The sequence below is a fragment of the Neovison vison genome, chromosome 7 (assembly GCF_020171115.1).
Source record: "Neovison vison isolate M4711 chromosome 7, ASM_NN_V1, whole genome shotgun sequence".
Lineage (NCBI taxonomy): Eukaryota > Metazoa > Chordata > Mammalia > Carnivora > Mustelidae > Neogale > Neogale vison.
Window position 1 is genome coordinate 180,791,618 of NC_058097.1, and position 13,954 is coordinate 180,805,571.

Genomic DNA, 13,954 nt, shown 5'->3' on the forward strand with positions numbered 1-13,954 from the left:
CTTACCAGTGGGGACACGAGGAGACTATAACTCTCCCGTGTGCCTTCTTCTGCTTTATTTCATCTTCTGGGTCCCAAATGGCAGAAATATGATGTAGCAGCAAGACTGTTGAATGCTTGGGGAAAAAACCCACCTTAGCCGGAGAATGTAGGTCACTAAGAGGGTAGCAGCTTGACTGAGCAAAATGACTCTGGAGCCGGAAAGCCTGGCCCGAGGTTTGTGTTCTGCCCTGATTAAGCTGGGTCGGCTCTGCTTTACAATCTCCTTGCACAGTGGTTTCCTCGTCTCTTGAAATGGGGACACCCAGAGCCTGTTCCCTGGGTCATTGTGGCAATTAGATGAGGCAGTACCTGAAAGGTGTTCAGTGTGGTGCCTGGCAAGGGGTAATTGATTTTGAAAACCCCTACTGACTTAAAACAAACCTGTGAGTGATGGAGAGGAAGACCCTATCTACTGGCACTTCACCTTTCGTTTAGGATGTCCAAGGATGTACTTGTTCTGTATTTCACTAAGTCCTTTGGTAAGTGTGTATCAGCTTGATCTCCCGCTTCCTACTGTCCATGGGGATCTCACAGTCCATGGGAAGAATTTTATATATACATGTATTCACGTGTATATGCTAGAGAGTAATTCGATGGCAATAAAAAGCAAGTGTGGTACGTTCTAGAATATACATTCTAACTGATTGTGCTATCCTACATATTCCCTGTTGTATTAAAGACTGCTTATGATTTAAATGTTTGGATATTGGTTTTTAATTGTCTAAACGACTTAATTATATCCATTCCAAATTCAACTCAGGGGATTAAACTAGCATTTCCCTCTGGCATATCTACCATCTAAAAATAGTGGATTCTAATTCACTGTCTTGAAACTGGTCAGTGAAAGAGAATCCAGCATTTACCCTCTTTTTTACCCTCTTTTTTCTCCATGCGCTGCCCTTCTGAGTAATTAAATAGCCACCAGACAGGAAAGATTTTTTGGTTTTTTTTTTTTAACTGAAGAATACCAACTAACATGAAAGAATGAGAGAATTAGTGTATCTGTTTTGTAACTTTGGTGAAGAAATGGATTGTCTGTGGCTCATGAAAACATTAGATGAGAAACAGTTGGGGAACTTTCTAGGGAGGTGGGTGGGGCTGATCACGCCTGGGACCTGCCTTCTGGTTCTTCACAGACAGCTCTGGATCAACCCTGTACCACTTCAAGTAGAATGTGGAAACCCTTTCCCTCCATAGATCTCTTTATATTCTGATCGTCTGAGATCGTACATCTCCATACATTCAGAACCAAAAAAGGCAATGCTTTCATTTTTGCTTTGAAGTCTCAAGTGCATTTTGAGGAACTCCAGCGGAAAAGAACAGTCTGTTACTCTGTTTACCCAGAGACTTGCCATTTTCGTTGCTCTTCCTTCATTCCTGATGTTCCAACTCTCCTTCTGGTATCCTTTCCCTTTTGGCTGAGGTATTTCCTTTAGCCGTTCTTTTGAAGCAGGTCTGCTGGCAACACATCCTCTTAGTTTCCCTTCAACCAACCGTGTCTCGATTTCACCTTCATTCCTGAAGGATATTTTTACTGCATATAGAATTCTGGGTTGACAGTTCTTTTTAAAAGCACTTTAAAAATGCTGTTTCACTTCCTCTGGCTTTCGTGGTTTCCGATGAGAAATTTGCAGTCATTCAAATGGTTTCCCCATAGAAAATGCATCATTTTTCTGGCTTCTTTGAAGTTTTTTTGTTTTTTTTGGTTTTTTCTCTTCTAGTCTAGCTCTCAGCAGCTAAGATGACAGTGTGTCTGGCTATGGGGATTTCTTTGAGTTTATTGTGTCGGGTTCTTTTTGAATCTGTTAAATTTTCGTCTTTTTCTGTACTTAGGACCTTTTCAGCTACTCTTTCTTCAAACTGTTTTCAAGCACTCTGTTCTTATGGGATTTGGATAACAACTTAGGATATCTTCTAATTGTCCCACAGGTTCCTGAGGCTCTGTTCAGTTTTTAATCAATCCTTTTCCTTTCATTGTTCCGGTTGGATAATTCCCATTAGCCTCTTGTCAAGTTTACTTTTTCCTCTGTCCTCTCCAGTCTGCTTTCGAGCCCATATAAGGTGTTTTTATTTTTTGTTTTTTTCTTTTAAATTTCAGTTATTGCATTTTTTAGCTCTAGAGTTTCCTTTTGGTTCTTCTTTATATCTGCTGGGTTCTTTGCGGAGACCCCATATTTTCCATTTGTGTTGAGAGTTTTGTGTGATTGCTGGCTTGTTGGGAGTCTTTCTGGAATTAGCTGCTTTAATGTCCCCATCACGTAATTCCAACATCTGTCTTATTTTGGCAGTGGTGTCTGTCGATTATCCCTTCCCTTGAGATTTTCCTGATTTTTCACAAAGCAAGTAATTTTGGATTATATTCTGGATGTTTTGATGATTATGTATGACACTCTGGGTTTTGTTTCAAGCCTACAGAGTGTGTTGATATTTTTGTTTTAGTAAGCAAATAACTCTATTGGGTCAGGCCACGAATTCCTAACAGCCCCTCTGTGGACAGTGGTTCCAGTCGTTTTCAAGCTGTTCTTGCAGTGTTGTTTGGATATGTGTTGCCTCTGTACCCCCTCCAGTCAGTCCGGGACCTGGACGGTGGTCTGTGAGTTTGGTTCTCAGAGTCTTGGGTGTGCTGATTAGGACCAGACCCATGCTTGTGCCACCTGGGGATCTGCCTAGAAGTTCATAAAGAACTTTATGGAGTTGCTTTTCTAAGGTCCTCCTGCTCCACTGTTTCTCTGATCCTTTCCAGTTACACGGGACTCTGATAGGAGAGCGAGGGAGTAGGAAACTACCACCACTTCAATGATAGTTTGAATTTTGTTCTTCCCCAGTTGGGCTGCTCTGGTTTACCTTTCAGAACCTAAAAGAGCTGCCGTGTTTGTCTGCATATTTGGCTAGGCTTTTATTCCAGCTGCATTAAGGGGGAGAGCCAGGGCGGATGTCATGACTGCTTTTGACCTGGAATGGGAGACTCTCACAAGTCAGTCTGAGCATCATAAGGAAAGAGACAGCAGATGTTGTTTGCCTCTGGACGTGAGCCAGCAGGAACACACATCATCACTGTGAGGTATTTCTGCCTCTGCTTCCAACCTGAATCTGACTGAGCCTCTAAATCTGTCCTAGTCAGTTCTGGCTGTCAGTTCTGGCTGCCGTGATAGACGGCCATGATTAGGTGACTTTAACAGAAACTTATTTCTCATTGTCCTGGAAGACCCACATGCAGGGTACCCTCATGGCTGGGTTCATGGTGTGGGCCCTCCCTGGGCCTTCCTTGCTCGTGCACACACAGAGAAATGTCCTCCCTGGGCCTTCCTTGCACACACAGAGAAATCCCTTGGCTGCTCCTCTAAGAAGGGCCCTAATCCCATCATGAGAGCACCACCTTCATGATGTCATCTTACCCTAATCTCTTCGCAAAGTCCTCCCCCCACAAGGCCATCCCATTTATTAGGGGTTCGGGTTGCAGCATATGGACTCTGGGGGACATAGCATGCACTCTGAACACCAGCCATTAATTCACAGGAAATTCAGGGACAGGGGAATATGTTGGTGGCCCCATGGGGGACGGACTGCCAGATCTACAATGTGGGAGATTTTGCAGGGCTCCCATTTCATCCAGTAATGCATTCTAAGAAAAATTAGAGGAAGAGGGAACCTACAGACTGAAGGGGACTGAGAGGTCCGTCAAATGCAGTGAACCCATCTTGTTTCAGTCTCTACTCCAGCAAATCAACTGTTAAAAAAAAATTAAGTTAATTGACAAAATATAAATCGTGGTTGTGTATTTGATGATATTACGGCATTATTGTTAGTTTCTAAAGTGTGAGAATGGTTTTTCTTTGAGAGAGAAAGTAGGGGGAATGTGTGTGCATGAGCAGAGAGAGGGATGGAGGAAGAGAATCTCAAGCAGATGCCACGCTGAGTGCAGAGCCTGATGCAGGGCTCAATCCCAGGACCCCAAGATCATGATCTAAGCCACCAAACCAAGAGTCAGATGATTAACTGACTGAGCCACCTGGTACCCTGATATTCTGTTTATTATTTTTAAAAAGCCCTTATATATAAGGATGTGTGTGTGTGTGTGTATACAGATATATATACACACATGTATATATATATGTAATATTTAATGCCATATTAGATATTTATAATAAACATAATAATGTATATAAAGATGAAATCACAATGAGGGGTAGTGGATGGGGGTTCGAACTGAAATAAAATTGTCAGTGAGTTGATAATTTTTAAAGCCAGGTGATCAGAACATGGGGGTTAACTATGCCAGTCTCTCTTTTTGGGTATTTGAAATCTTCTGTAATAAAATAGTAAAAAGAAATAAAGATAAAGGAGAGGTTTTGTTGGGTTATGTCTTGGCTTTTCTTATGTAACAGGAGAGTCTTTTTTTTTTTTTAAGATTTTCTTTATTTGAGAGAGGGAGACAGCACAAACAGGGGGAGAGGCAGAGAGAGAAGTAAGGCTCCCTACTGAGCAGGGAGCCCAACGCAGGACTCGATCCCAGGACCCTGGGATCATGATCTGAGCCGAAGGCAGACATTTAACCTAGGTGTCCTGAGAGTCCCATTTTTCAAGAACTTTGTTTCTGTGGACCCGTTTTCCCACCTTTTGCATTGCTTTGACTCAGGAGTGAAGAACCAGGATTTCCTCTTAGATGCTCACGGTGCTGAGATTTACCTTTTTGTAAATTTCGCTTGTTGTCCTCCCTCCCTTGTTGTGTTCGGCTCCTTCTTCCCCCGCTGGTGCTCAGGCATCCTTGGCTGGAGGTGGGACGTCTGCTCGGCTGGCCACACAGCCCTGATCCGGTCGTCCCTCATTGAGGACGGAGACTCCTAGCCAGAACCGAGATGGCAGGGTAGCCTGGGTGACCTCCATGGACCTTTGATTCAGGCCAAGGCTCTGCTGCTCTTGCGTTCAGCGTAGCTGTGCCCAGAAGAACCGCCACGTCCTAGACTGTGTTTCTTCCATGGCTGACGAATTCTTCCTGTCCCCCCGACCAGATGCCTGGGTTCGCCAGCGTATCTGTGGTTTTTGTTCATAGAACCCCTCGGTGCTGCCTTATTCCTGTGTCGGCCAGATTCGATGCTCCATTTCCTCGGCGTCATCCTCAAGGAGCCAGGCCTGCGTCAGATGAGCTGGGGGAGAAGAGCTTCTCCGTAAGGGGACTTTTCTGCCCAGTGCTCCAAAGCCCCCTCATCAGTGTCTCCTTAAAGACACCTTCCATCTGTTTAAATGACCTGCGTCCTTTGGAAAACACCCTTGGTTTGCCAGGGCTGGGCTGGCTCATTCTCCTGCGCATTCACACACCATCTTGGGGCTTCTCCAAACCAATGTCACCGACAGAGAGACCTCCCCAAGCACCCTGTCAAAGAGTAATTCCTTCCCTCCCAGTTTCCCACTCTGTCTCCTCCCCCTGCCTCACTGTTCTTAGTCTGCTTTATGTTTATTCCTTGTCTTCCCGGCCACACTGTGACCTTGTGAGATGGTATTGTTGTCAGGTTCACGGCTGGAGTCCCAGGGCCAAGTATGGAGACGGGCTCAGACCTTAGCCTGCCGTAAATGTGTGTGGAAGAAATCACACTTCCCATGCTTTCCCTTCATGGCAAATTGACCTGCCTGTCTCCCCACTAGAATGCGAGCTCTCAGAGTCCAGACTGGGTTTTCTTCTCTCCCCTGTGTCCAATAGAGTGCTTTGTTTAAAGGAAAGAGTCCACAGTAAATGTCTGTCGGATGAGGGGGCCAAGCAGCTAATCGGAACGAAGGGTTAAAGCAGGAAAAGAGGCCGTCAAGATGTATTCCTAACACACGGACATCTTGATCCTCTTCTGGGTCTCAGATGTATACCCAGAGGGCGTGTGTAGACCGTGCATTGCTCATTCACCCCAGCTCCCGCCTTCTTTCAGATTCTCCTCTTCTCTCCACGATTTCCATGCCAGACCTGTGCAAGATACGGCAAAGGATGTACGGATGGGTCAGATACAGGACTGTGGCATTGTTGAGATTACACTCAAGCAAGAGAGACAGAGATACTCACATCAAAATAATTACAATACAGGGTTGGCTGTTGGGAGTGCTGTGGGAGCCAGTGAGTGGGGAGATGGTTTCCTTCTGGGCTCCTCAGTGGGAGCTGTTGAAGGAGATGGACCTAGGTGGATGGGCACCATTAAAAGTTGGCCTTACAGTTCCACAGGGGGTGTTCAGGCTAAGGGCCCAGGCAGCGGCTGGGGGGATGCAAACTGCAGGGTGTAGAAGCCACTCCGTTGAGGACTGTGGAGCGCTCACGATGCACGTGGCACATTTCTATATGCTTTGCATGTATAATTTCATTTGAGGTTGGTAATGTTATTACCCATCCCCAAAAGGTTTTATTTATGTATTTGAGAGAGAGCAAGCCCACACAAGCAAGAAGGAAGGGGAGAGGGAGAAGCAGACTCCCCGCTGAACAGGGAGCCCGATGCAGGGCTCGATCCCAGCACCCTGGGATCATGACCTGAGCTGAGAGGGCAGGTCACGCCACCCAAGCGCCCCTGGAGATTGTATTTTATACCTAACGAGGAGCACTTGAACCTGAGCTGAGTGCAGGGTGAGGAGAGGGAGAAGGTCAAATGTGGTTGTAGTCTGAAGAGCTGGGACAGGGTGGTCCCTTTACCAGGAGTGGAGGTGCAAGAACAAGAGAGGCGAAGTCATCCATTTCTGACATGCAGGGTGTGAGGTGAGGGGTATTCAGGCCACAGTGTCCTGGGGAGTCAGGGGAGTGATATTTATCACAAGAGGGAAGGTCTGGGAAGCCATCCATGGGAAGGCGGGGATTGAAGCAGTGAAGTTGGACACAAGGCAGGCGTGGGTGTTGGACAGGAGGTGGGCATGGCCAGGAAGCCTTTATAGCGAGGAAGAAGCAAACTGTCACCAGCAGTGAATCAGAATTCTGCCACTGGCACCCAGTGGACTCGAGAGGGGTTTTGAAAATTCAAGTCCTCCAAGCCCTTAGAGACTCCGCGGGACTGAGGACTCTGCCTCCTGCCTCTGGCCCAGAGTGGCGAGCCCTTCTCCTCGTGCAGACTCAGAAGAGGGGCTCGCTCCAGGCTGTGGCCACACGCGGGCCATGCTGGCCCGATGGGCAGAGGGCTTGCTGGGAGAGGCCTTGTGGAGCAGACGCGGAAAGGCAGGCAAGAGCTCGCAGCTCACGGCACCCAGGCCGCCTCTTTGAAGGTCGGGGCTGTGCGTGTTTTCCCGCACAAAGGGAGTAGTGCTTGTAAATGGGACAGTCGACTTGCAGAGGGGCTCAGGGCCCTCCATGCTGGAACAGAGGAAGGCTCCGGGCAGCTCCGTCTCCCCCAGCTGCCTGGTTTCCAGGGAAATTGGAGCTGGAAAGCAGAGCTCTCCCTGGAGGCCGTGAGGTTGGGCTGCTGGTTGGGCGGCTCGGTGAGGAAGTGAGCAGTAACCGCCTGGGGATGGGGAGCAGATGGGAAGCGAGGGTGATGGGGAGTTTCTCCTTGATGTGTTTTATGAAGAACCCTTTGAGGTGGAAGAGGGGCCGACTTCACAGACTTTAAATGGATTAAAGCCGACATTTCCTACATCCTGCTGGAGACAGATTGCTTCATTTCCTGTCTTGAAGCCGGTCAGCTGCTTTTGGGCAGCCGCCGTGGACCCTGGGTCCTTCTCCTTCAGATGTGGTTGGAGTAAACAGTGCCAGTTGAATTAACCACGGAGCTTAACCTTAACTCCTTCCTCTCTCCCCCCTGGCAGGGAAAGACCTGCTCTCTTTCCTGAGGATTGTGGGCTGGGAAACAGATCTTCAGATCCCTGTGTTTGTTGTGCTAATAATAACCGAGGAGCTTTTGCGTCTGCTTTTGAGTTTTTGAAATCGACTCTACAGACAATCTTCTCCACCTTAATGGAGATCAATCATGTTCCTCTTTCTAGTTAACCGAGTAAAGTAATAACATTTTTTGGTGACGGGCAAACCTTTCCAAGAACAGAGGAGACATCCTTTGGATGGGTTCAGTTATTGCTAGACCATACCGAGACATAACATCCTAATGTAGGAAGTATCTCCTGCTCGGTTTATGAGTTCTGCATTGAGCAGTTACTCTTTTAGGGTCCTGGGTAGGGTTCCATGGGAATACGGGAGCCTAAAGACTCGACCCCTGTCTGCCCAGAGCCTCCAGGGCTGGTCCACCGTTGTCCTGGCCTGTCACCTTCAAGTTGGCTAAGCCTGGCCAACAGGTTCAGAGGCCCTCGAAGAAATATAGTGAAACTTCGGGGTAGTGGGGTGCTCCCCTCTGGTTAAGCAAGTCTGCCCAATAGCTGGCCACATTTATGGCTTCGAGGACCGTGGCTGACAGGGATCTCTCTGGGAAGTGTTGCATCCTGTTTTTTTAAGTGTTTACCTTCATGGGCAACAGTTCGGGGCCATTCTTAGGAATGTCCATTTTTAGACAAGGCTGTAATACAGGGCTGCTTTTGGCTCCTTTTAGAGCCCACTGGTTTCTTTTGAAACTATCTTAAGCTTCTCTGCTTTTGGAATTGTTAAGGCAGCTTTTTATAGCTCTTCTTTCTCCCGCCGTAGCTATCTGCCTTCCTTTCTTGCCGGCGGTTGGTCTGCGGAGTGACGGGCAGCATCTCTCCCGCCTGATTTGCTGTGGCCGTGGGAATGGGCGTGCAGACCTTGCTGGAATTTATGTAGATGGGGAATCAGCAGATCCTGAGGGAGGTGGAGGCTCCAGGACCCTTCCAGAAGGAAGCTCCACACCCTCAAAGGGCATGCACGTGGCTTGCTGCTGGGTTGGGGGAGTGTTCCTGTGGCCTCCTCTGTCTCTGTTTCTCCGTCCTCCCACTCCCGTCCCCCATGTTGGGTGGTGGTGAGGATCTGCTGTTTTATGATGTGCTCTTGGAATCAGGAGCTACCCCAGGTGTGGTTGAGCGCCAGCCTGGGCCTGGGTCGTCTGAGCAACTGGCCATCGGAGTAGGGAGTATACTAAAACAGGGGTTTGTGGGCCAGATGGCATTTTGTGCGGGAAGAGTAAAGGAAAGGGAAAGAAGTGAATCCCTGAAACATTTCTGCCCCATGAGGCACTTTAAAATTTTTAGTGAAAACTTTCAGACATACTGAAAAGGCAGAGTAGAATTAAATGAACACCTTTTTCCCCACACCCCGCTTTTTTTTTTGTTTTGTTTTTGTTTTTTTAATTTTATTTGTTTGAGAGAGTGCACCAGCAGGGGGAACGGCAGAGGGAGAGGGAGAAGCAGGCTTCCCGAGGAGCAGGGATTCCCATGTGGGGCTTGATCCCAGGACCCTGGGATCATGACCTGAGCTGAAGGCAGATGCTTAACTAACTGAGCCACTCAGATGCCCGCCTCGCCGCCTCCCCCCACCCCCACAACCGCCAACACACTTTTAAAAATCACATTACCAGGGTGCCTGAGTGGCTCAAGTCGTTTGAGCGGCTGAGTTGATTTCTGCTCAGGTCATGATCTCAGAGTTGCGAGATCGAGCCCCATGTCTGGGGTTCTGTGCTCAGCGGGGAGCCTGCTCTGCAGGACTGGGGGCCATTCTCTCCCTCTGCCCCTTCCTCTGCTCTCTTGCTCTCTCAAATAAATAAATAAATCTTTTCAAAAAATCACATTGCCTGTTGTTATATTGTTATAATTATATTAATTATAGTTAATAACTTTGTTGTTAATAATATAATAATGGTATAACTATAGCTATAACTGATAACACTGTATTGTATACTTGAAAGTTGCTGAGAGAGTAGATCTTAAAAGTTCTCATCACAAGAAAAAAAAATTTGTAACTACATGTGCTGATGAATATCAACTAGACTTACTGTGGTGTTCATTTCACAATGTATACGAATGTTGGATCATTACTTTGTACACCTGAGACTAATATAATGTTATATGCCAGTTTTACCTCAGTTAAAAAAATTATGTTCCCATTTTGCCTTATTTGCTTTAGATTTTTAAAATACAATGTTACTAGATATCATTGGAGATTCACAGTATATACCCCTTCCCAGATTCTGTCCTCCTCCCTTCTCTCCAGAGGCATCTGCTGTCCTGAACTTACTTCGCTCCCGTACTATCATAGGAGTGATATTTATCCATCTTGACTCTAGTTCATTGATTTTTGGGGTTTTCTTTGGGTTGATAGACTTTCTACTACATTTCATCGGAGGTCGGCAAACTATGGGTCCTGGGCCAAATTTGGCCTACCACCAGTTTTTTAAATAAAGTTTTATTGAAACACAGTCATTCCCTTTGTTTATGGATTTTCTGTGGCTGCTTTGCATCACCACAGCAAAAGCTGAGTAGTCCTGACAGAGACAAAGGGAGACAAAGGTTAGCAAATCCTTTAAAATTTACTAGCTGGCCCTTGACAGGAAAAGCTAGCCACCCCCTTCTGTAGAATTCTCTTGTACCAGTGTAGCACATGCATCTGTTCTCCTGTGGGTGAGCATTTGGGTCATTTCTCTCTCTCTTTTTTTTAATTTTACAAACAGGACTTCAGTAAACATTTGTGTTCCTTCAGGATTCTCTCTGGAGTGTGTAGCTGGATGCGAAATTGCTGGGCTGGAGAGCATGGACACCTTTTTATTGGGCATTACTAAATTGGTCTCTGAGGTGGATCCCCTGATCTGCACTCCCCACCGGTCGTCCCTGGGACCGTCTCTCCCTACACATCCTGGCCAACAACCTGGTATTTTAAGACTTGAAGTTTGGCCTGTCTGCTGTGGTAGGAGTGATGCTTCATTACCAATGGCAACTGCCGTTTTTTCCAGTTGTTATGGACCATTTGCCATTCCTCTTCTGGCCACTGCCTGATGGTATCCTTTGCCCATTTTCGACTGAGTTGTTTGCCTTCTTCCTCTTGCGTTCTGAGTGATCTTCATGTAACATGGCTGCTAGTCCGCTTGGTTATATGCATTAAAGCCAGTCTGTTTATTTGGTCTTCAGGGGGTCTAGATTCTTTACTGGAGCTGTGTTTTGAGGTATCATCAATATTACTTCATCTTGATGATGTATGTGATTTGTCTAGACATGTTCACGCACACGCATACATGTGATGTATATGTGTACACGTGTGTGTGCATGTGCACACAGATGACTTTGTTTCCTTGAGTGAGTGTGCAGAGCTGAAAAGGTGTGAGGCTGAAGAAAAGTAGGTAGATGCTAGCCCTGTCAGCAAGGTTGATTGAGCACAGATCCCCCCACCAGGGCGCTCACGTACGTGCGGGACCACCCCATCTTGGAGTAATTAGAGAGCCTTTCCGAGGCTGTCTGTCGGAACGAGCCGATTGCTGCTGACACTTGGGCTGCTAGCACGTGACCCACAAGGTCCCAGGGCAACTGAAGGCCACCACCATGGGATGCCGGAGGGTTTGGAGAGCTGCCCTGTACAGAAACCGAACGTGATTTGTGGTTTGAGCCTCCCCATTTTGGTTTTGGCTGAAATCAGACCTTGGTTTCTTTCTGATCAAATTGAACCGTCCTCTGGCCCACGGTGATTGAAATAATTAAAACTTACATATTCAGGCCAGACCACTTTGGGGTGACTTTACACTGGTCCATTATTTTCAAAACTGAGAGCACTGGCTTCCCTCCATCCCTCTGCCTCCTCTGACCTTTCAAGCCAAACTTTCTGAGTTAAATAGTTAAAGATAGTAAAAAAACAAAAAAATCCCAGAAAACCTCCGCAGTCCTTTGGGTTTCTGAAGCCCTGTGAAGTCTTCAGCCCTTTGCAGCCTCCATCTGTGTGTATTTTAACAATAGCTCAGTGAAGCGTGTGGGGAAGGTTTATTATAAATGCCATCTTGCAGTGGGGTCCACTGAGGGACACCACAGCTGACTTGCCCCTGATTCTATTGCAATATCCGTGCTGGGCCTGGCGCCCCAACTGGTGCTCTTTCTTCCCACCACATGCAGTGCAAGTGTGGACTCACTCATTCCCCACAGCCAGTACGTCCCCTCATCATCCTGGTCCCCAGTATCGTCCCCTGTACTGCCTTTGCAGGGAGGGCTGTGCTCATGGGACCGAGACAGACATAGGGAAGTGTGCCAGACATTGTCTGAGCGTGTGCCGGGAGTCAGATTTTGCACTGCACGTTTGCTCACATGTCATCTCATCTGATGGGCAAATTAATGCTCTAAGCAGGGCTGGCTTCACGGGCCTGTCACCTGCGCAGATACACGGGGCCCAGGCTCCGCTTGGAAGGGCTCCGTGCTTGCCTGTATGCCATTCTTGAATTTGTAATTTTTGAACAGCTAACCCTACCTTTTCTGTCTACACCAGGCCCCACAACTTGCATAGCCAGTTCAAGCTATAGGCAAAGACGCCAAGGCTCAAAGAGGTGAAGTAATTTGCACGGGATTACACAGCTCATAACCAGCAGAGCTGGGATTGGATTGCTTGCCACTTTGCTACTTCATTTATTGAAAGTAGAGCTCAGGAGTGAGCCTTGTTTGAATTGCACTGCAGGGAACACGGGAACAAGGTAAATTGTGCTGTGGAAATAACTTATCTATGGAGATTTGCTTGTGTGTTGTTAAGTAGCTCTTTGTGTTGACCTCACACTGGCCAACACTTGCCCCTCTCTTCCTTGAGGGGAGGGACCATGCCTGTCATTGCTTTTGAGGTTCTGAAAGTGCCTAGAACAGGTAGCCAGACAGGGGTGCCTCTCAGGCTGACCAAGTGCATAAATGGGCTTCTTTGATTGCAAAGAAATGGAGACCACTGAGTTTACTGAGTTTATTGTGTTTACTGAGTTTACTGGGGTGAGCCGTGAAGATATCTGAAGGATTAAGACACCAGTCCATAGTTCTAGAACCAGAAGAATCCATTACAGCTCTTGGACCAGATCATGCCATCACCCCCCGGGTAGCAGAGGTTCATGGATTCCCTGACTCAGCTCCTCCTTGTGGCTTTGCTTCTCTGTGCAATGTACACTCCCAACCGTTTCACTCGTGACTCTCACAGCAGATGCAGGTTTTGCCCCAGACCTTTCAGAGGCAGCTGAGCCACCTGGAAGTTAGCTGTGCAGAGTGAGGCATTGCCTTCTGGCCACATTGGTATGCTTACAGGACACTGCCTGGTGACTTGGGAGAAGGAGCTTTTAGAATGGGGCAGGGTAGGTCCTATCCTCATGGCTGGCCAACTTTCCTAGGATGGTCTTTGAGTTCGCCCTCTTAGAAGAGCTCACTGCTTCCGAACAGGGCACACTCTGGCTGAAGAAAGTTCTTGGGGTTCCCGTGAGCTCACTGCTTCCTGAGCAAGACACACTCCTGGTTCTGGGAGTTCTCCATGGGACTTGCTGGCCTGCTTGGTGACCTCTCTGTTTTCTCTTCATAGCGGCCAACCCTCTGCTTTGCTCCACCGCCCGCTACCACTGCAAGAACGGCCTCTGCATTGACAAGAGCTTCATCTGCGATGGGCAAAATAACTGTCAAGACAACAGCGATGAGGAGAGCTGTGAAAGCTCTCAAGGTAGGAAGCCTCCGAAGCTTTAAAAAAAATAATTGCATCACCACACCACAGTAACACCGAAAGGAAGAAAACAGCAGGCATACCCCCTCCAAATACAACAGCCACATTAACGTTTGCCCTTTACCCTGCAGGCCCTGTAAACAAGCTTGTACTGGTAAAGCACCTACCGTTTTGGATTTCGTATTTCTCCCCTATGAAGTACCATGTATTTGTTTTCACTTCAAAACTGTAATTCACCCCTGCTGGGTTGCATACGGTCATGATTTTCTAGACTGTTGCATTGTTGGGGGCCACCAGGATTGTCTCCTTCCCCTGCATCCCTTCTTCAGGATATATTCTGCAGAGTGGGACATCTGCACGGTTCATGGCTTACACCCCCACACGCAGCTGTTGGAAACAATCTTTTCTTGTCTTT

The 13,954-nt window shown here is 47.4% G+C and overlaps 1 protein-coding gene across 1 annotated transcript in view; it reads left to right on the plus strand.

Annotated features, from left to right (window-relative positions):
- Positions 1-13,954, plus strand: part of LDLRAD3 (low density lipoprotein receptor class A domain containing 3) — a 220,394-nt gene that overhangs the window by 106,823 nt on the left and 99,617 nt on the right. Inside the window, exon 4 of the mRNA XM_044259093.1 lies at positions 13,405-13,539. Coding sequence (XP_044115028.1) covers positions 13,405-13,539 — 135 coding nt within the window. The remainder of the gene's footprint in view (positions 1-13,404; positions 13,540-13,954) is intronic.